Source organism: Limanda limanda, chromosome 2, assembly GCF_963576545.1.
Source record: "Limanda limanda chromosome 2, fLimLim1.1, whole genome shotgun sequence".
In the NCBI taxonomy this organism is placed as follows: Eukaryota; Metazoa; Chordata; class Actinopteri; order Pleuronectiformes; family Pleuronectidae; genus Limanda; species Limanda limanda.
In genome coordinates, this window is record NC_083637.1 from 2,919,141 (window position 1) to 2,941,640 (window position 22,500).

Here is a 22,500-nt window from a genome sequence, read left to right on the forward strand (position 1 = left end):
CTTGTTACCATCACCACCATCCCCCTCTCTCACTCAGGCAGCCATATTTAGATCTCACACACACACACACAAGGGTCGCCACTTCAAACTGGGAAAATACACAAACATGTCGGCACACACACACACAGACAGACACACACCTTTTCAGCGATTTGTTTGACGGCTTCCTCCACCAGAGTCAAGGATGAAAACAAACAGTTGACACAAGCGTCAATAAAGTCCCGACTACCGGAGGAGATTCTCCTTCACATTGTGAACGATGCACACGAGGCATCACCACGGCGACAAGCAAACAGGACAATAAACAACAAATATGGACATAGATTTAAAAACTGGGAGGAAGCAAACTGAGCTTCGAGACAGAAAACAAATGAAAGGACGACATAGAAGTTGAAATCAAAGTGATATCGGGGGGTTGGGGTACAGTGAGGAATGTGACTCACCCGGTGAGGACGACCACGAAGTCCATGACGTTCCAGCCGTTCCTCAGGTACGAGCCTTTGTGTAACGCAAAGCCCAGAGCCAGGATCTTGATCCCCGACTCGAAACAGAAGATGGCGATGAAGTAGGGCTCCGTCTCCTCCTGCGAGAGCAGAACAACGTGTCAACGACTCGGAATCGACAGACAGTTTTACTTAAGACCTCAAATTGTCTTTTCTGAAACATAATCAATCCAATATATGTCATTTCTTTTTTTTTAAAGGTTGCGTAATTTACACCTTTATTGTGGTTTAAGCACCAAAAACTTTCACAATCTAATCTTACGCCTCTTACTTCCTGCTTCAGACTGGAGGCCGGAGAACAAGGTGATTTTTGTCATTCGGCCAATCAGAACAGAGCCTCTTTCCAAAAGCAAGATTTCAAATAAAACTGAGACAATTTCAGGTTAAAAATCAGAAAAATACAACTTGTTGTTGTCTCTTTTTCATAGATTGGGCTTCATAACCCAAAACTCTTGTAAGTCTCACTGTGGACAATATGAGACTAATATGAGGATTTACACAATTGTTGTTATTTCAGCAAACGTGAGAATGTGTGATTGTGTATTTGCATTTACTGTTAATTTGTGTCTGTGTATGAAAGTTTACATTTGTCTGTGTGTCAGCAAAGCTTTGTGTGGTTATTTCTATCTGTACACATGCTGTCTGTGTGTTTGTATTCACTATATTCCTGTGTGTGTGTGTGTGTGTGTGTGTGTGTGTGTTACCAGTCGTTCAGACAGAGGCGTCTTGTCTCCATCAGGAAGATGCTGCTCCAGAGCCAGGACGATGCAGTTTGCGATGATGGTCGTGAGGATCATCCATTCAAACGGAGTGGAGCTGGAGTTAAGGCAGCAACAAGTAGCACATGGACACACACACACACACACACAAACACACACACACACACACACACACACACACACACACACACACCAATAACAGCAAACAACTGTTCTTAAATTGAATATTATGTCCACTGGATTCTGAGTTATGGTTCAGGCCGGATCCCTTTAGTTAAAATGAGTTGCATTTCGATGTGAGGTAGAGATCGCACAACTCACTTCCTCCCATCAGCCTCAGGTTGTGTGTTTGCAGTGAAGCAAACACACAACAGTTAGTTAAACACTAAGTTCACTGGAGGTTCTTCAATATTCAGACTCACAAAATACATCACAACTCCTGCATCGGTCCAGATCAGAAACAGAAGAAGCAATGACTCACATTTTTAAATTTAAACTGTTTTTATCACCAGTTTATCACAGAACATAAGAATAAAATGCCTACACACACTCACACACTCACACACACACACACACACACACACACACACACACACACACACACACACACACACAGTCTGACTCACAGAGGTCATGTGGTGGAGCAGCCAGCTTTTCACAGCGCTCCATCCAGTCCACTCTGTTTGTATGTGGTGTGTGTGTGTGTGTGTGTGTGTGTGTGTGTGTGTGTGTGTGTGTGTGTGTGTGTGTGTGTGTGTGTGTGTGTGTGTGTGTCCATGCCTGAGTAATAGCCGCTGGAGGGGCTAAGATGACTGGATACATTCAGACAGATCAAGCCTGTGCCTAATTGGCCAGTCATTATCCTGTTAGCCTGCATGTGTGTGTGTGTGTGTGTACGTGTCTATTGTCGTGTTTACCAGACGCAACATTGACATCGACACTGGGCGGTCCTGTGTGTGTGTGTGTGTGTGTGTGTGTGTGTGTGTGTGTGGCTGCTGGCTGATGTGAAAGGATCAGACAGGTCAGTCCGAGGAGACGCACTAACAAGAAGACGCTGAACTGCACAGCACACGCTGACTGGCAGAAGCAACACACACACACACACACACACACACACACACACACACACACACACACACACACACACACACACACACACACACACACACACACACACACATCTACTTGTGCTCGACACACTGGTGGAAACAGGCGGAGAACCAGCTGCATGAAGATCTCTCCTCTTAGATTGTGCTGGAAACTTTGCCTTCTGCCCCAGTTATTGCGAAATGCATCCGGATCCTGAGTGCGACCATATAAGGGCAGTTTGTCATATAGATAATGAGTCGGCACAGTGGAGACCATGACACCTGTTTCTATATCCTCCAATAACATACTTTTATTATTTATATTATTCTTATTGCAGGATCAGCTTTCAATCTCATCTACTCTCCTGTTACACTACATTACTTTTTCTTTTATTTTCAAATCACTGCAGGTAACTATGCTATGATACATTTGCTGGATTTTGTTGCAAATCAATTTACAGAAACCTTACGCAGCCCAGTGTGTGTGTGTGTGTGTGTGTGTGTGTGTGTGTGTGTGTGTACTACATGCTAGCCGGCCACACCATGCATTATTCAGCAGACACACACTCTGCTGGGCTAACAACCTGCTGAAAGTACGAGTTAGCACTCCCTCTGTGTGTGTGTGTGTGTGTGTGTGTGTGTGTGTGTGTGGCTGCCGTCTCTTTCTATATCTGTCGGGATCTCTCCCTCTTTTCTCCTCTTTCTCTCCCTTCTCTCTTCCTGCTAGTTTCCATTTCCCTTTGTGTCTGTTTCCTTTTCAGTTTTTCTTCAGCTTCATTGATTTCTCTTTCTCTCGTCTCTGCTTCTTTCATTTTCTATGCTTCTTTTTTTAATTTTATCGTCCTCCTCCTCTTTCTCTCCTCATCCCTCCCTCCCTGGCCTCCTCCTTTCTTTTCTCCTCATTTTCTCCCACTTCTGTTTTTCTTTGTGAGAGAGAAAGAAAGAGAGAAAGAGAGATTGAGCGAATCGGAAACAATTAGAGAGCAGAAATTTTTGGCAGCAATAATATTGGTGAGCTCTGCAAAAATGTGCGTGTTCCTCTTTCGTTAATTAAAATGGCTTTCTGATGGCCGCAAGCAGGCCCTGCCAAACACACTGACCTCACTCACACACACACACACACACACACACACACACACACACACAAACACACACACACACTCTCTCTCTCTCCTCTTCCTTCACTCTTATCTCTTCTTCCCACTGCAGGCGGCTACTCAAAGCAAACAATTAATCACAAACACACAAACAAAAGCATGTATGCAAACAGACTGAACACATGCACGCTCTCTCTCACACACACACACACACACACACACACACACACACACACACACACACACACACACACACACACACAGATTCTGCTAGCAAGTGCATCAACCGATTACAGAGCGAGAGACAAGTGGTATGTTTGCATATGCTCCATTTTCAGGCAAAATTCCAAAATGGCTGAATATTTTTATGATTGAGTTTTCAACTATGCAGTTTTCACAGAAAATAAATTGTAAATGAAATCTCTCCTACACCTCAGTATCCACATACACTGAAGTGATACCCTGCGCTACATTGATGGATTAAGATTCAGAATCATTCAACAGAAGTCTGGTGACAACCTGATTCGGAAAATCTTGATTTAAAAAAAATACGATTTTGAAACAAGCACAGACTTCTGTAGGCTTCAGGCTTTGTTCACTGTACTTCCAGAAAACTCCATGTCCACATTGCCCGTATGCATTGGTATCTTATGCATCTCACAATACCCGGTTCAATATGTCATTATGTGTAATTAAGGTTAAGCCAACTCTGAATAACGATCTCCTTGTCAAATTCAAGTTACTCCAGCAATGTGCAAATGTGAAGTACCATCTCTGTTTGTCGGTTCAGGTCGACTGTAGAGACGTGGCTGTGTCCTTGGAAACATTCTCACAGAGCAAGAACACTATATTTTAAATATAAGGTGATTACACAGTTGAAAAATTACGTCTGATTTCTGCAAACAGATCCTTATCATTTCTACACATTATACTTCTAGGTTTCTCAAGCTGTTTGCTTTACTTCCACCGTCACACAAACTATTCACAGCTGCAACACAAGTTCCTTTGGTCGCTCAACCTCTCCAGTCACCTGACCCGGTGCATGTGAGCTGACATGTGTGCACCTGCTGTGAGAGAGAGGGTTCCTCCGTGATGGAGCATAACAAACTCAGTGTTTAAAAAGAATCCTCCTCTGTCCACACACTCAGAGCCCAAACCTCCACACAACCACCCACACCTTCTCCAATCTGCCTCCGTCTAAGTCATCCTGTGAAAAATGTCCTTGTGTACCAGTGTGCGTGTGTGCGTGTGTGTGTGCGCGTGTGTGTGTGTTCAGCCGAGTGTGTTTGTGTTTTCAGCTGATGAGGCGTTTTGCCGTGGCGCTGAGGCTGTGCTTTAGGGGAGCCGGGCCTGATGAGGGGGAGATTTTAAATCACACCAAATGAAGCTTTATCAAATAAATGAAAGTGTGTAGCACTCGACTCAGCAAGAGTCGGTTCCTTTATGGGAGTGACGCAAGCAGCCCTCCCTCCTCCTCCTCCTCCTCCTCCTCCTCCTCCTCCTCCTCCTCCCTGCTGCTGCCTGAGAAATAGCAGGAAACAGGTGAGAACACGATCATACATCAGAGCGATGTGGACTCCGCTGGGTCTGAAAGTAAATTCACTCGTTGAGACCGAAAAGCTAAATGAGGATTAGTTTGTTTTAGACCTTCACAGATTCAGTGGGAGAGAAGGTGAAGCTGCTGTCATGTGAATTAACGAGTAACTCCACCCAGTCCAGTTACTGTGTGTGTGTGACGCTCCGATCGGCTCCGCCCTGCGTCCTACGTCACCTCACGCTGTGTTTTAGTGCAGAGATACATCACACCAGGGCGTGGCCACGTATAAAACACGCCACGCCAGCGGAGGTCGTGGCAGAAACACGAATCTTCTCCAGGAAGGATCCAACATGGAATCACTTTTCAAGCGTCTTGAGCTTATTATTAGTTTGAAAGAAGTTCACAAGGAAAAATTACTAATCACCTCTCTTTGGTTCCTTTTGAATAGACCAGACTGCACCTTGTCTAGAGATAATTCTGCTCAATGATTTTGACGTTGAGCCATTTTTCTAGTAAAGTTTGACGTAAAGTAAAGAAGCTGTTTTGTCATTTGTTGAATTATGTTCTTTCAACAGATCTGCTGTCGGTTTTGACATACAAGTATTTCACATATATATATATATAGAGTTTGCCAACATGTTAAAAGACTCTTTCTCTCCCTTTCTACCTCTTCCTCTCTCCATCTTCTCTCTACCTCCCTCTGTCATCTATCCGTCCATCTGCTCCCTCCGTCTCCCGGCTCCAGCAGACGGCCTCAGCAGGTTGAACACTCCCCACCCCAAATCTCTCCTCCATCTCCGTTCCTGCTCAGCCATCTTGCCGTCTCTCCATCCTCTCCTCTCCACCTCTACCTCCGCTTGCCCTCGCTCCCTCGCTCCCTCCTTCCCATCCTGCTCCACTCTTCTCCTCCATGAACCGCTATATATAGACATGTGAAAGATAAAAGGGTGCGTGTCTCGCTCGCTCTCTTACCCCAGCTCTTATTCATTTGTGGAAGAAGCTTGTTTTTTTGTGCACAATCACACACAAACACACACACACAAACACCCACACAGACACAAACACACACACAGACACACACACACAGACATTCCAAAACTTTCTCTTTTCTTGCTGTGCTAAACCATTGGACCAAAACACAAATACACAAGTGAGTGACACAAATAATAGCACTCTCTCACACACACACACACACAAGCATGCATAAGTACACAAACAAATTATTCACACACAAACACACGTGCATAAACTCAGTAACACTTGCAGCATCTTCCATGATGCAACTCAAGGAAACTGTCTCATCTCTTGGGTGTGACAGCTGTGTACACACACACACACACACACACACACACACACACGCACACACACACACACACACACACACACACACACAAAGGTGGGAAGTAATGCAGTACATCTGTGGCCTTATTTAAGTTCAGAAAACTCTCCTGAACTGTTTATCCTCACAAATCTTTTCTACTTTAACCTGTGTTTAGTTAATAGTTTCCAAACAATCGTTTTGAAAGAAGAAAAATATGTAATGAAGCTGAAATGTGAATAGACAGAGAAAAAATAATGAAAAACTAAAAGTGTAAAAATGCAACGTGCAGTAAAACGAGAACCTCATGACATCACAGGTTGAGATCAACACAAAACACATGAAAGCGTCTCGGCTGCTGCTTTGAACTCCAGCAGGTGACCGAGCTGCAGCAGCTTCTTCTGTGGGTCGGCCATCATGTGGAGTCCTGCTCTATTTTAAAAATTCACTCGTCCTCTGAATTATTCAAACTCAGAGCCTGGTAAATGCACCAGAGGCAGAGGAGGACAAAAAAGTTTCTTATTTTGAGGCTTCTTGTTTATTTCCTCCAACTGGTCACAGTGTCAGTCACATTTTTTGTCAAGATTTTTGGTCTAAAAACACGAGAACGCTTCCAACAAAATGCAATAAAATATCAAATAACAATGAAAAGGTTGAGGTTAAAATCCGTGGCTGAGAGATACTTCAACACCAAATTATATTTCCAGAAAGCCGGACGTGGGCTGAAGTTCGAAAAAAGCAATTCAGTAAAACTTAGAGTCGACTTGGTTCTTTGTCCAACTTGTACAATAAGAGTTAAACGACGAAATCAAGAGGCGGAAACTATAAAACCTTTCAAAATAAAAGTTTGGGGTTAATTGTAAGGCACATTGGTTTCAGCACGCCTTCAAAATAAGGTACTGAGGTGCAGCGGTCAATTTAAGGACAGCTGAACCATATTAATACTCAAATATCTTAAAAAATAATATAATAACTGATTAACAGTTATATTCTAACTCTACATATTGAAATTGAAAACCTTCTTCATGATCTATCTAAACTATTATTATTGTCATCATCTGAATTTTAGCATCAGACCTTGAATCCAACAAAAGATTTACATTTTCAAAACTGCCTAAATCCTTCATCCTGAATCTTTCATAAAAAAAAAAAACTAGACATCTTCCACTTCAAACCTCCTCCAGCCAACGGCCTCACATCTCTCCTCCATCTTTCCCTCTTCATCATCCCTCCCTCTCTTTCTCACGCCATCCTGAGTCATGGCCTCGTTCTCTTCCATCTTAATCTGGACCACTTGTGCCGGAAGATAGTCCTCTACCGTTCCTTTCCATCTCGCCCTCCGTCTCCTTTGTTCGCTTTCCCTCCCTCTCACTTCCTCCATCTTTAACTCAGCCGGGCCAAAGGCAACAGCGTCAGCATCTCTTCACCAGGACAGAGGTGGAAATAGAGTGAGGGAAGGAAAAGAAGGAGAGAAGAGGTAAGTAGAAAGAAAGAAAGAGATCAAGTGAGGATGCAAGGAGGAGTGGAAGAAGTGAAATTTGGCGAAGAAAAGAGGCAGAGAAAGGAAGGAGAAGAAGAAGAAGAGAAAAGAAAAAGAAGGTGAAGATCAACAAGAGGGAGAAATAAATGGCGGAAAGAGTGGAAGCAGTAACAAGGTGAGGAAGAGAGAAGGAGAGAGATAATGGAGAGATAGCTGAAGAAGAGAGGCAATAAAAAGAGGAAGAAAATAAAGGCATGAAACCAGCAGGTGAAAGAATGAAGGAAAGATAGAGAGATGGAGTAGCATGGAAGACATTAAAAAAAAAAGGTGATGAAGCAGGAGAGTATGTAAAAAGAGAGAAGATGATGGATGGAGGCTGAGAGCAGAAAATACATAAAGTAGTGAAAGAGGAGGAAGAATGAAGAGAATGCAGCCATGGAGGAAGAGATGGAAGCAAAGATGGAGGGCGATGGAGGATAGAAGGAGGGAAGAAGGAGGTGAAGGAAAGAGGGAGCTAGGACGGGAGTGAGGGAGGGAGGGAGTCAGATGCGCAACATGGGAAGAGGAAAGGAGGTGAAGAGGAGAAGGAAGAGAGACGGAAGGAGAGAGGAGGATAAAGGGAGGAGGAGAAAGAAGGAGAGAGAGGAGGGAGAATTGCAGCATTTTTTATCATTCTGAGTGAGTGGGCTCCATAAAAGTAGGTTACACACACACAGACACACACACACACACACACACACACACACACACACACACACACACACACACACACACACAGACACACACACAGACACACACACACACACACACACACACACACACACAGACACACACACAGACACACACACACACACACACACACAGACACACACACGTTCGCACACATGCCGCAGCTGCTTCAGCAGAAGAAAAATGGAGATGTGCATGAAGCGGTGTGTGTGTGTGTCTGTGTGTGTGTGTGTGTGTGTGTCTCTGTGTATGTGTCTGTGTGTGTGTGGGTCTGTGTTTGTGTGTGTGTTTGTGTGTGTGTGTGTGTGTGTGTGTGTGTGTGTGTGTGTGTGTGTTTGTCAGAGCCACCAGCTAAAGAAGAAAACACCAAGTGGACTCTGAGCAGGAGAAGCTGAATGAGAAGAACTTCTGACATCATCCGGTGTTTGTTGATGAAGTTGATGAAGTGTTTTGTTTTAGTTCAGATCAAAGGACAAATTCTGCTCATAATCTGGTCGATAATTAATAACTGAAACACTTAATTTCCTACGGAGGCGTTTTTAACATATTCACAAATAACCTTTATAACACATGAGGAGGGCAAAGCTTAGAGAAACATCCAGTGTCTCCATCATGTGATTTTATTTGTTTTTATCGTTTTTCTTTAACATTTCGATATCGGACGTGTTTGATATTTACACCACTTTAATGATTTTGAGGACTGATTTTTCTGAGTGTGTGCATTTTGATCAAAACAGATTCAAATGTGGTTTCATACGAAGACTGTTGGACCCGAGCAGAGGTTTGAGAAACTTTTTAAAATAACTTTGTCTTGCAACGTTAATGAAAAACCTTCATTTGTCCCTTTAAGTGGATCTTCTGCAAAATGTAATATAACTTTCTCTCTTGACCATCCCGACATTTACTAAAATAAACAGACAGACAGGGGTGTAATTTTAAACATTGTACTGACTCACACACCAACACACACACACACACACACACACATACACACATACACTGAGTATATGCATGTTCAGGGCTGCAGGTCAAAGTCAATGAGGTCCAATTGAATGTCAATGGAGCTGTAGTCAGAGCAATGAGCAGCACACACACACACACACACACACACACACACACACACACACACACACACACACACACACACACACACACAGGTCTGATGTGTGAAGAGGTGGGCTAACTAACATCCCACAGCGTCCTGCTAGCTCAGCAGCCGTAAAACTGTCAAGAGAACTGATGGCCGACTAGTCTGTCTTCTCTCACACACACACACACACACACACACACACACACACTCACACACGTTCACCTTAGCCACAAATCTAAACATCCCCTCCTCCCGTGTCACTTGCACACCCACTCACACACTCATGTAAACACACACAAACATGCACGCACACAAGCTCACACCTTGCCCATAAAAAGATGATGCACACGGCCAGAGTGCCTGTGTGCACGTTTACAACAAACGCACAACTGCACGTGGGCATGACAACCTTAAATCAGACACACGCAGCTCGGCAGCAGCTCTCAGGGTTCTGCAGATGTTTGCTAGTCATATAACAAAAGAGGAGATAAAACTGGCAGGTGGTAACACAAGTAATACGGACTGTTTTTGGAGATGGATTTGACTGTTCCTTGTCTACAGTTTATTTGGGCAATATCGCAGCTCACCCGGTGCAAGACAAATATTTGTTAAAAATACTATTAGCAGCCAGCAAGAAAGCTGTAACACGAAAATGGCTACAGGCTGAACCTCCAACAGAGACTGACTGGATAGATACTGTAACTGATATTCAAAATATGGAGAGAATGTTTTTTTCACTGAATGTACGATTTGACAAATATCTGCAGTATTGGCAAAAATGGATTGTGTTTTTAACCTCACATGATCATCACTGACCTGTTACTATATGAATTGACATTTATCATCATCAGTGTACCATCTGTAAAAATGTATAGGTGACCAAAAAGTGTTTTTCTTTCTTTTTGTTTGTTTTGTTTTGTTTTATGTATGTATGTTCATTGTATCTTTGTTTCTTTAAAAATAAATTATAAAAAATAAAGAGGAGAAAAAACATGGACGCCAGGAGAAGAAGAAGGTGAATTCTTCATATTTAAAGGTTTCAAATGTTAAATTCTGGAGTTCTTCTTAACGGGGAAGCTTTTCCCGATCGTAACCGAAGGATTTCAGTCGCCTCTTCATTACTTCAGCTGAGACGCTTGTATGTTAGAAAAATGTTGGACACTTAACGTCCAAAATCTTTGTCTCTGAACACGATATTTTGCAGAAAATGACAAAACAAAACTCTCCGGGAACCGACAATCGTTTGGTCGTTCCTCAAACGGCAGGAGATGAAATGAGTTGGTAATAGTAGAAAAAAAGAAAACGATTAAAACCTGAACGATGCTCATACTTATTACCACAACATGTTGGGGATGTTTGTCGCGCTGGGCTCTGTGGCGTTCATGTCGGGGGGGGGTGAGTACAACCGTAAGCCCTTTGTAGTTTTTTAGGAGAATGAGCTCAACAGCTGGATTATGTGAGTTCCTGTAAACAGAGTCAATGGAGCTTTGGCTGATAAAGTGAATTTCTGCCTTCGAGCACTTTTCTCTTGATCTGTATTCAATCCTGTGACATGTGTAGACCTCGGCTCCGTGTGTGTGTCTGAGCCGGTGATCGATGCCGTCTCTCTTTAGTGGTTACACAACGCGGACGCACGTGACTGGTCGTAGTACGGAGACTGTTACTCGTCTGATTTCACCGCTTCATCCCTTCCTCCACTCGTTCATCCCTTCCTCCAGGAAGCCTCCTGCCCTCCCTCGTTCATCATGCTTCCTTAAATAAAAGCAACTCGTCATGTTATGTCAATAGCTAATATCCTGTATATTGTACTGCCTGAATCTGCTCTATAGATCATGATTGTTCACGTGCACGCGTCTGCAAGCGCACGGCTCTGCAAGGTGATTGGCTGATGAAGGATGAATGTCCAGGAAATGAGGAGTTCAGCAGCGAGGGGAAGCAAACGCATGACATCAGCAGCTTCTGCATTAGTCACCGAATCACATCGGCACAGCGGAGCACTATCCCGTTATTTAGCACGAGCAGACACACACACACACACACACACACACACACACAATATCACATATAGGGTGTGTGTGTGTGTTGTGCTCGTGCTGCTGTGGTGACTCATCAACCCAGTGAATCACACAGAGATCTGATTTAGAAACAGACTGCATCCACCTGACTGACGCTTCCAACGCCACACACACACACACACCTACACACACACAGTTATGTACACACAATCAGACTAGTAAAAACTACACACATGAAAACGGATATTTGATGTTTTCATATTAATTATTAATGACCTTAAAGTTCATGAATATGACGTGGAAGGTAAAATGTCATCGAACACTTTTAGCTGAGATCGTGAAGTTTGTTACAAATTGAAATCCTCCGATAACAAATGCCGCAAAACGTATTTGTAAACTCGTTCCTATCAGGTATAAAATAGCTGCTGCATCTGATGGGTATAAATTATATAATTAGGTAAATCTTATGTTAGATTTATGTTGGAGTATTTTCTCTGTGAGCCTGAATAGCAGATCTACGAGTTACGTTTGAGATTCGAAGGCCAGAGCTAACAATCGGTAATAAAGTAATCAGAAGGAAACACTGTTGGAAGGTTAAAGGTTCAGTGAGTAAGATTTAGATGAAAACCTTTTGAGTTTTTATGACAACTGCAGGTTTCCACAGGTTCCTTAATCATGTCTGTAAAAGAGGAAGGTGAGGTGAAGTGCTGCTCAGCTGCAACATGACACTTCACCACTAGATGTCACTAAATCCTACACACCAAAGTATTAACAAATATGTCTACCATCGTTTCCCAGGTGGCTAATTCTGCCCCTGATGCCATCGTTTCATAGGATTTCTGCTGTGGTGGATTTCATTTAGTTCATGTACAGTGTAATTGTGCGTTTACGTTATCTGGTTTTTATTGTGTTTTAAATCGTGTTTCTCTCGAGCTCCGAGCTGAGGTCACGGTTAACGTCCGGCAAACTTAAAAACTTTAATAAGGAGACGACAGCCGGTGACTCCTTGTTCTCCTTCAACACTAAATCCGCATTACACTGCAGATAAGTCTGAAAAGAAAGAAAGAAAGAAACCCGACTTCCGCTCGCTCGTAGATCCCGATAATTTTGACTTTGGCTTCAAGGGATTCGAGAGCGCGCTCATCTCCTTACGCAAAAAAACCTCCCGATCACCAGGTGAGCCGGGAGAGAGGGATACCTGTCTGCCTCTGTGGAAGCGTTTCGGAGCCGGAGACGAGTGAAGGGATGTGTGGCTCAAATAATTAGCCCAGTACCAGAGTCCCCTGTCGCCCAATAGTTAATTAAAAGCTCACCCAGTGTGTGTGAGAGTGTGTGAGTGTGTGTGTCCAGAGGATTAAAGACTGTAATTATAATTATGTCCTCTCCTCTGTCTGTTTTTTTTCTCCACCTTCTCCTAACACATTCTCTCTTGGTATTTTTACAACCACACACTTCTCTCTCACACACATAAACACACTTTACACACTGTACACACACACACACACACTCAGGACCACCATGGTTAAAATCCAGGGTGGGTTTCTTCCAGGTTTTCATACCAGCGTCTTCAGTAAGAAATCACACTGTAATGAGTGAAGTGAAGAACTAAACAAAAATGTGTAATTCTGTAAAATCTAAATATTGATTGATGTGATTTATCGAAACCAGAAACAAACTCTTTACTTTCTTAAATATCACAAATCTTAAAATAATTTAAATGTTGACCTTATTGCAACTTTTACACTTTCCCCCCCAATGACTGTAAATAAAGATGGACGACACGACAGCTCCGTAAGAAAAAACAAGTTCATCTTGATCGCCCCCTGGTGGTTGGCTGAGATACTTCACACTGGGAGGACGTGGAACCGCTTCGTCCATCTCTTTCTACAGTCATGTGTGTTTACTCTTCAGAATATTGGTTTAAGCACAAGGAAGACGTAGAACACGCCATCCCATAAGATACGACTGTCCGCCGGGAATACGGCACAGTTGTCATGGCAACAACATCCCTGGTCCAGCTGAAGCTCGATCACGATCCAAACTGTTGTTACCGTTAAAACCAGAGGAATCGTTCTCAGAGGAAAGAGCAGAAACATGATCCCAGCTGAAGGAGCACGTGAGGCAAGAATCTTTAAAAGATTTTATTTATATATTGGATATTTTAGGAATATATAGAAATGCTGTTCTGCAGCAAAATGAGACATCTTATCCGTCCCCGGTTAAACACGTCCTCTCCTCTATCTGTCCTCGCCACAGTAATCCCGCTGAGCAGCGCTGTGATTGGACGGGCCCTGGGATACCTAATGACATTGACATCTCGTCCTCTCTGGTTCAAACACACGACCTGTGACCCCGAGATCTGAGGCCGGGATTGACTCGGGCGACCCCGGCTAATGTGGGCGTCCTGCTGATGGACTGAGATAAGAGTCAGAGTGAGGAGACAAACTGCTGAGACAACCCAGTCCACCAGACTGTGGCTCAGATTCAACACACAGATATACGCTCTCACACAGGATCTCTTTACATGGAACTCAGAGACATGGTTCAAGTTACATCTCTGGATATCATCAGTTTCTTTACTGGTTCGACATAACATCGTGGATTCTACGTTAGGCTCATAAAACATCAATAAGTTAACGAATCAGGACGATACCCAGAGGACGAGGAGACAAATTGACTTGTTTTGTGTTTGTGGTTGATGAGGTCAGACGGACGGTTAGTTTGACGTCTCCGTCCCCTGAGGACGACCTCGGAGGTCACAGGCCGGGGTCACGAGGAGGAGGCGTGGCTGACAAACAGCTGCCGATAGTGAAAACACTCCCTCCTCCATTTTCTCCTCCCGTTCTCTTTCAGGTTCCCTCCCACTTCGGATCAGACTGATGGAGATAGATTACCACGATCTTACGTGGAAATATTTGAGGCCAATCACAGGACACTATAACTAATCTGAACCTAGATTTCTTTATTTGTTTATAAAGTTAGAATTTCCTGGTGACAGAGTGACCCACTTATTTAATTTATTAAGAAAGTGTTTAGGTCTTGTTTTCATGACATTTGCCATCATTTCTAGCAAAGTATCTTAAACACAAAGTCAAACCGGTTTTCCTTTTATAGCCCAAATCACAAATGAATTAATTCCAACTGGTAAAGAACAACAAACAACAACATCTATCTTTAGGTCTTAATTAAGCGAAACTCCATAAAATCAACCAAGAGAAGAAACACAAGGCTTCTTTACAGAAAAGTGGCTTCATTTCAAACTAGAGCTCATGAATTTTAATTTAGATCTGAACCTCAACGTCACAAAGCTCAATAAAGTGATGAGGTTCCTGGAAGCTTCCGTTTCACTCGGATCGACACCGACGTTTAGAAGCTTCTTCTCTGATCCACATCACCTCCGTCCACCAGTGTCATGGTGATGGGTCCGGTAACTTTTGTTTAGAAACAGACAAACAAATCAAACCACAACAGCCTTGGTGGAGGTAATGACGGACAAGACGACAAGTTCTGAATATCTGCAGAGTGACACTGAGCAGCTCTTTCTTTTTGGTCAGAGGGAAACAACAACACGTCCGACTATTTAACTAAAAGCCAAAACCTGCAGGATATTGACAAATCAATGTATTGATCTGACCCCATCACACACCATCAAATCCACCCTGAGAGCCCCAACCAGCCTTTAGCTAATTAAAGTGTCACAGCTCCACTCATCCTCCTCAGCATCTCTGCCTCGGCCGCCCGTTGATTGACACGCCGTGCTGACCCCAGGCCCCGCCCCCCTCGGAGTGACAGGGCCAATCCGCCGGTTCGGCCAAGTGACACACTGGCTGACAGGCTGATTGACAGGCTGCTGATTGTGCAGCTGGACCGGACTCAGCCGGGCTCAGCGCTGACCAATCACCTGCCAGCAAACTTTTACTTCCTGTAGATTAAAGCTTAATGAGGAGAAGATGAAGTCTTTCTCTCTGTTTGTGTTGCAGTTTTGTGTGTTAGTTTTCTCACCTTTGGTCCAAGGACACGTTGACGTGATTTTGGAGACGACGACTCAAGTGAGGTTCTGATTTCCGTGATCATTAAAGCCTCAAATATTTAGAAGGGTTTCTCTCCTGAGAGTCTGAACACGCTTCATATCTTTGTCCTGAGGAACTTTTCACACCTGATATTCAGGTTCAGACTAAACTGAAGAGTTTCTCCTTAAATAATCCATTTACTACAAGCTTACTTGTTTCTACCATAACATAAATCGTAACTTTACCATCGACATCGGGTGGATTCACCGACTCGCTGCTCGTGGAAATTAAGTCTTCGTGAGTATGAACACTCGCAGATACTGTATATCTAGAACAACTGCAGTTATTAAATGTAATAATCTGGTGATGTGAACGCAGCACATGTGAACTACATCTTCTTCAAAGTGTCACTGCAACAACTGCACCATGAGCAAAGATCATGGATGGACGGATGGATAAACAGATAGAAAGATGGAAGATAGAAAGATAGGAGGACATAGGTGTTTTATTTTGAAAACACAATCGCACTCCTATTCCACCACTTAGCCACAGCAAGGAATGATGGGTAATGGAAGAATAGAAAAGCCAACAGCAGCTGGGGACCGCACTGCAAAACAAAACCAAGCTTCAAATTAGCTTTTGAAATACACTCGCTCCACAAGCACACACACACACGAACACCAAGAACACACACTCGTACCTAGACACACACACTCACACACACACACACACACAGATGTCTGCACTTGGCCTGTGTTTCTGGGGAGAGGCGCTCTGAGCTGCAGTGGGGGGGGGGAGGAGGAGGAGGAGGAGGAAACCAGCGCAGATCAAACGCACACCGCGCCTGTCACTTCTCCTTCATTCCTCTCTCCTTCTCCCTTCTTTCCCCTCCACTCCTCCACCGCTGCTCTCTCCTCAGCCTCTCTCTCTCTCTCTCTCTCCTCCCTCTCTCTCTCGCTGCGGTCTGCTCTCCACACTGCAGAGGAACGACGGAGGAAAGAAGACATGAGGCAGAAGAGGAGGGAGGAGGCGAGAGAGGAGAAGAAGAGATGAAGCCAGAGTCGAGAGCGTCGATATCTCGCTCTTTTATTTGGTTGTAATACTCTGTTCTTCTCCTTCTTCTCCTCCTGTCCTCACCCAACCCCAACAACCCCCCCCCCCACCCCCTCCACCCCCACCACTCCTCTCCTCATCTCTCTGGAACCTCCAATAATGTTCCACTGCAGCTCAATTACAATAATTACGATCATTAAGGTGATCATTTCCCGACACCAGCATTCATTACTTTGGCAAAATAACCATTAGAGGCAGATCGGTATGGAAGGATGGGGGGGGGGGGTGGCCCCTCGATGCAGACATTTTTACATGTAAGGTTGCTGGTTCAAATCCTACGAGACTGTATTTTAAAAAGAATAATATTTAATCAAGCCCAAGGTGAGATAATAGCTGATGTTGCTCAACCTGAAGCCAAAAACCTGAAGATTATTGGATTATAATGGTGCAACAGATCAATATATATGAATTTATAGTATAATTTTTGATTGGAGGATCAATAAGCAAAATTATTAATAGTCAATCATCTAATAATTTCAGTTGTCGACACACAAATAAGTAGATTTAGTTCAGTAGAGCACATATCTCCACTCACGCCCCAGAGTCGCTTTGAATTCAATCAGCAGATTACACAAACTGACAGAGATCAGTCTGCTGATGATCCAACAGAACGAGAAGCTGTGGCTGTGTGTCCACTCTGAAGGAAATGTTGAGGTCTACTTTTAAAACCTATGAAAACTCTCATCTGCTTGGGATAAAATCCACTTTGTTGAAAAGAGGTTTCCAGTTTTCTTTAGCGTTGGAAAACAAAGTCTGGTGCCGGACGAGCCGGTTCCTACAGAACAGAATCACACCACAGACTTCAGTGCCTGAGCTCGGAACTGAAATAGCAACAGAAACATCCCCACATGTGTGTAGTTCACATTAAACTCAGCTCTAGTTTCTAGTTTTTACCTCAAACTGGAGAAGACAGAAAACAGCTTTAATAAACAAAACACGGCCTGCATGCTTCATGTTTTTCCAAAAGATGGAACAAATGTTTCGGCTCCGAGGAAACCAATAACTGACCACCGTTCTCTTCCAGCTACAAACATGGTTTTGAGCATAAATATGAAACGAAGAATGTATTTCCAGAAGATGACTAAGACGTGTGTTGGACACCGGAGACGCAGACGAGAGAGAACAGGAGATGAGACAGTCTGCAAATATAGAAACTCACCCACATACACAAACAACGCCGGCTAATACATCGATCTCCTGACGAGTTCAGATTCTGAGAGAAAAGGAAAGTTCCAAACTAAACCTCCTGAAGGAGAAGAAACCGTCAGGCTGATGAAACAGGGGGGGGGGTGTTGGTTTAGAGTGTCTCCTCCCTGCTGGTATTTAGATATCAGCCTCCAAGGTTGTGTGTGTGTGTGAGTCTGTAAGTGTGTGTAAGTGTGTGTAAGTGTGTCCTGACCAGAAAAATGCAAATGTGCCCGTGGCTGAATGAATAAAGTATTACGTGTGTGTGTGTTTGTGTGTTTATGGACACCTGCAGGTCGGTGTGTGTCAATGGACGAGTACGTGTGTGTGTGTGTGTGTGTGTGTGTGTGTGTGTGTGTATGTGTGTGTAGGTGTGTATGTAATGCGTGTGCAAATCGGTGCCATTCTCCCTATTCTACCTCTCTCGCTCTGTCAATAGAATAAAAATGAAAAAACCCCACCACTGGGCTTTTCAGCAAAAGCATCTCAGCACTACACACACACACACACACACATACACACACACACACACACACACACACACACACACACGTACACACAACACACAGGCTCGCTAAAGGCCAATCAATAATTCACATAGTGCAGATTGAATGTAGATCAGTGACTCAACATGAGGGGAAAACACTATGGCTCTCCACCTCTACCGCTCTCTAATTCTCTTCTTTTCTCCACATTTTCATCTCCACCTTCCCTTTCTCTCTGTCTCTCTCTTTCTGTCTCTCTCTCTCTCTCTCTCTCTCTCTCCACCTCTGTGCAGTTCTCTTCGTCCCGTTCAACCTCATCCTCCTCACCTTTCCTGCCTGTATTCTACAAACTATTCATTCACAACAAAAATGGAATGAAGTGGTTCTGCTCCGTTTGGTTCAGTGTGAGAACAGAAGTCACGGGTGATAACATTTAAACTTTCATACAAACAATATCAGTGATGGATCATTATCTCTCACCTTCCTCTTTACACTACTCAACTAACAACACCTCTCAAGTCTTCTTCTTCTTCTTCTTCTTCAAATCAATGTCTCTCTATTCATTTGTCCTGATGATTGGCCCCAGCTTGACCTCATCGAACACACAGCTGCATACAACATGCAACACACACACACACACACACACACACACACACACACACACACACACACACACACACACACACACACACACACACACACACACACACACACACACACACACACACACAGAGCTGAGGACAGCACAGCAGGGGCATCACATTTCACCACAGTGAGATCCAGACACACACATTGTGAGGATCACATGTCTGGAGTAAAACTCTGTCAAAACAACCTTTACTATGGAGCTGGTGTGTCTGTCAGGATGTTGTAAGTAAGGCGGGAGATGGTAGTATACTCAGTGTTTATACTATATGTATACTATATAAAAGTGTATACTATATACCCTGAGTATACTGCGTACATGTATGTTAATATGTTTGAGTCGTCTTTAACAAGAAATGCTTGGCTCCGAAATCTCTGATGATATCCGTCTTTAGTGTGGATGTACTCTTCATGTATAAGTACTAACATGATACTCTGCATCGAGTCAGAGAGGAAAGTTCGTCTTCAACAGGAAGTTTTCGGAAAAACACCTTTTAGAAAATGTATCGTTTTGTTTTGATGATTTGTCAAGAATCTGAAGTAAATGTTAAATTTGTGTTGACCAGGTGTCATCTAAATTTCCCTCGGGATTAATAAAGTATCCATCTATCTATCTATGAGGCAAACAGAAGAATAAAGTCAAACTAAAGCAGATTGTGCAGATTAAAGAGACAGACAGAAGGAGAGAGAGAGAGAGAGAGAGAGAGAGAGAGAGAGAGAGAGAGAGAGAGAGAGAGAGAGAGAGATTGTACACTGAAGCATGAACGTCCCAAATGGCATTTTTTTTCTGCCAACCACTGGGCTGCACTGACTGTGTGTGTGTGTGTGTGTATGTGTGTGTGTGTGTGTGTGTGTGTGTGTGTGTGTGTGAAGGGATGCATCAGAGCCCCCTGAGGTAAGTGATCCTGCTGAACAGGTGTTACAGTATCACCTCCCCCCAACCACACACCCACACACACACTGTGAGCCTTTGTCAGCCATGACTGATCTGAACGGATCCACCAGCTCCAAAGCACCTAGCTGTGTGTGTGTGTGTGTGTGTGTGTGTGTGTGTGTGTGTGTGTGTGTGTGTGTGTGTGTGTGTGTGTGTGTGTGTGTGTCCTTCCTGTTTGTTGTGATTAGCTGAGGAACTCATATATCAATTTTCACCTAAAACAACACTTTCTGATAAACAACAAACAAATCATCGTATTAGATAAATATTCAAGAATCCAGCTGCGTTTTCTCGCCTCTCGTGTTTTTCTTCCTGATTCCGTCTCGTTTACAGACATGAACGTTTCTCTAGAATCAAGAGTCTGGATAACTGACATCTGATTCTCCTGAGCGTCCTTCAGCTCATCACACAACTCCCGTCACTACCATCCAACCACTGACGACTCACAAGAAAAGTCACGGATGAGTAAAGACAAAATGGTAAACAAAACCAGAAAGATGTGGAGGGAGAGAGAAGATGGAGGACAGGAGATTTAAAGCAGGAAGGCAGGGGGAGAAGTGCAGTGGAGGAGAGAAGATAAAAAGGAGAGCGAGAGAGAGAGAGAGAGAGAGAGAGAGAGAGGGAGGGAGAGATGGAGGAAGGAGAGGAGAGGGAGGTATAATGAAGTCCTCTGGGTCTCTGGTGGAAGAAGCCACAGTTCCTGCCAACCAACACAACCTGGCTCGGTGCAGATGGCAGCTTCACTTCAGGAAGTGGACGTTCTGCAGCTCCACATATTTATGCAATAAACTCTTGAACGAGTTTCTGTTGGACTCTGCTGATTCTGGATCTGTGAGGCACTATAACTGCTCATATTGGACAAATAACAGTATTTTAAATAAATGTTAAAGCTTTCACTAAAATACGCTCATGTACGTGTTAGCAAATGTGTTTTTAAGAAACATAATTACATTCTGATCACTTATTTTCAATAAAATAGGACATTTTGGTATATAAGTTACAAAGATATTTATACTGAATATTAAGTATAAACATAACAGACATATTCTATCCCTGTTTATGTTTTCTTGTATGAAGAACAGAGGATGTCGCACCTTGTTAAAGCCCTGTGAGACAAACTGTGATTTGTGAATATGGGCTATACAAATAAAATTGACTAATTGATTGATTGATGTGAAACATGTTTTCTTTTATTTATAATTATTCATAAGAAATGTTTTGAGGTATCAAACCTTATTTCTCCATCATCAGGTTTTGACGATGACATCTTTGGATTCAGTGTCTAACAGATTATCTGATATATCGTAACAGAACTTTTTTTTGGTATAAGCATCAAACGTTTATATCGATGAGGCTCTTCTCAAAATCCTGAATGAATCCTTTGTTTCAGTCTCAATCTCTCAAAAGTCAAGCACCCACAACAACCTCCTCACCGATGACAACTTTTCTGGATCGGGATAAAAAAGGAATTATTACCTGGTGATCAACAATATGGCCGATAATCAAAATCTTAACTCAAAAATGAAATGAACCTTTACTTCCAGACCCCTGTGGTTGAGCTCTACTTCCTTGTTTGCAATAGATGAGAGAGAAAGCGATGAATAAAATCTGATGGAGTCAAAGAGAGAGAGAGTGTGTGTGTGTGTTTGTAAAAAGAAACAAGACACTGCTGCTGTGGAAGATTCTCTCAGCGCCTCGTCATCGACGGAACAAACCGAGCGAGCCCCACTTGGGCTGCCCCCCCGGCCTCGGGGTCTAACACCAGGGACACGTTACAGATCCAGTCGGGCCCGTGGACGTGCACAGCATCGAAGAAGTGCTCGTTCGCCCTCTTTGACTGAGCTGCACCTCTGGGGAGAGACAAGTTGTGTTTTTTGTGTTGCATAAATATGAGAAGCCCAATCGTTGCTGAAGTTTAAACAAATTTAATTGTGATATATATCGATTTGATCCAGTGATAAAAGATTATTTTTTAAATGATGCAATGAGATGTTCTATGTCCCTCATCACGTGACCACGGCGGCCGAGAGAGCTCGACACATGGAAAGAGAAAACGTCTTCAATTTGAATCCACAACACGTTCAAATACAGAAACGTGCTGCAAACAGTGAAATCAACAATGGACATAAATGTTTCCAGGGACCTAAAGAAGTGATGAACCTGGTTGTAGCTCAATTGGGAAGTTATACGAGTCTGCTGCTCGTCAGTGGAGATGGAACTTTCATCATTTTGTCGTCAACTTGATGACGATGTGCGTTTTTCGAGACACTGTCCCAACGGACACTCACATGAGGAGTCAGTTCTTCCGGACGTGAAGAAGAACTAAACAACGTCGGCCTATAATGATCTGAATTATTGTGTGAATATTGCCGTTTTGTCAGTTAGATGACATCGTTAAGAACAAGATGTAAAAACCAGGTTGTAGCCGTCCCAACAATTACCGCTTTTTCCGCTGCCTGGCCACCGGCCGCCCATATATGGTCAGTAGTAATTAGAGAGACGGAGCAGGAGAGTCATTTCCTCTCCCTTCTGGTTGCATGGTGCTTAAGCCT

The 22,500-nt window shown here is 43.4% G+C and overlaps 1 protein-coding gene across 1 annotated transcript in view; it reads right to left on the reverse strand.

Annotated features, from left to right (window-relative positions):
* The window catches only part of cacna1ab (calcium channel, voltage-dependent, P/Q type, alpha 1A subunit, b), a 115,492-nt gene that overhangs the window by 91,252 nt on the left and 1,740 nt on the right, over positions 1 to 22,500 (reverse strand). Inside the window, exons 2-3 of the mRNA XM_061087939.1 lie at positions 1,208 to 1,313; positions 444 to 583 (exon numbers count right to left, since the gene is read on the reverse strand). Of these exons, the coding sequence (XP_060943922.1) occupies positions 444 to 583; positions 1,208 to 1,313 (246 nt within the window). The remainder of the gene's footprint in view (positions 1 to 443; positions 584 to 1,207; positions 1,314 to 22,500) is intronic.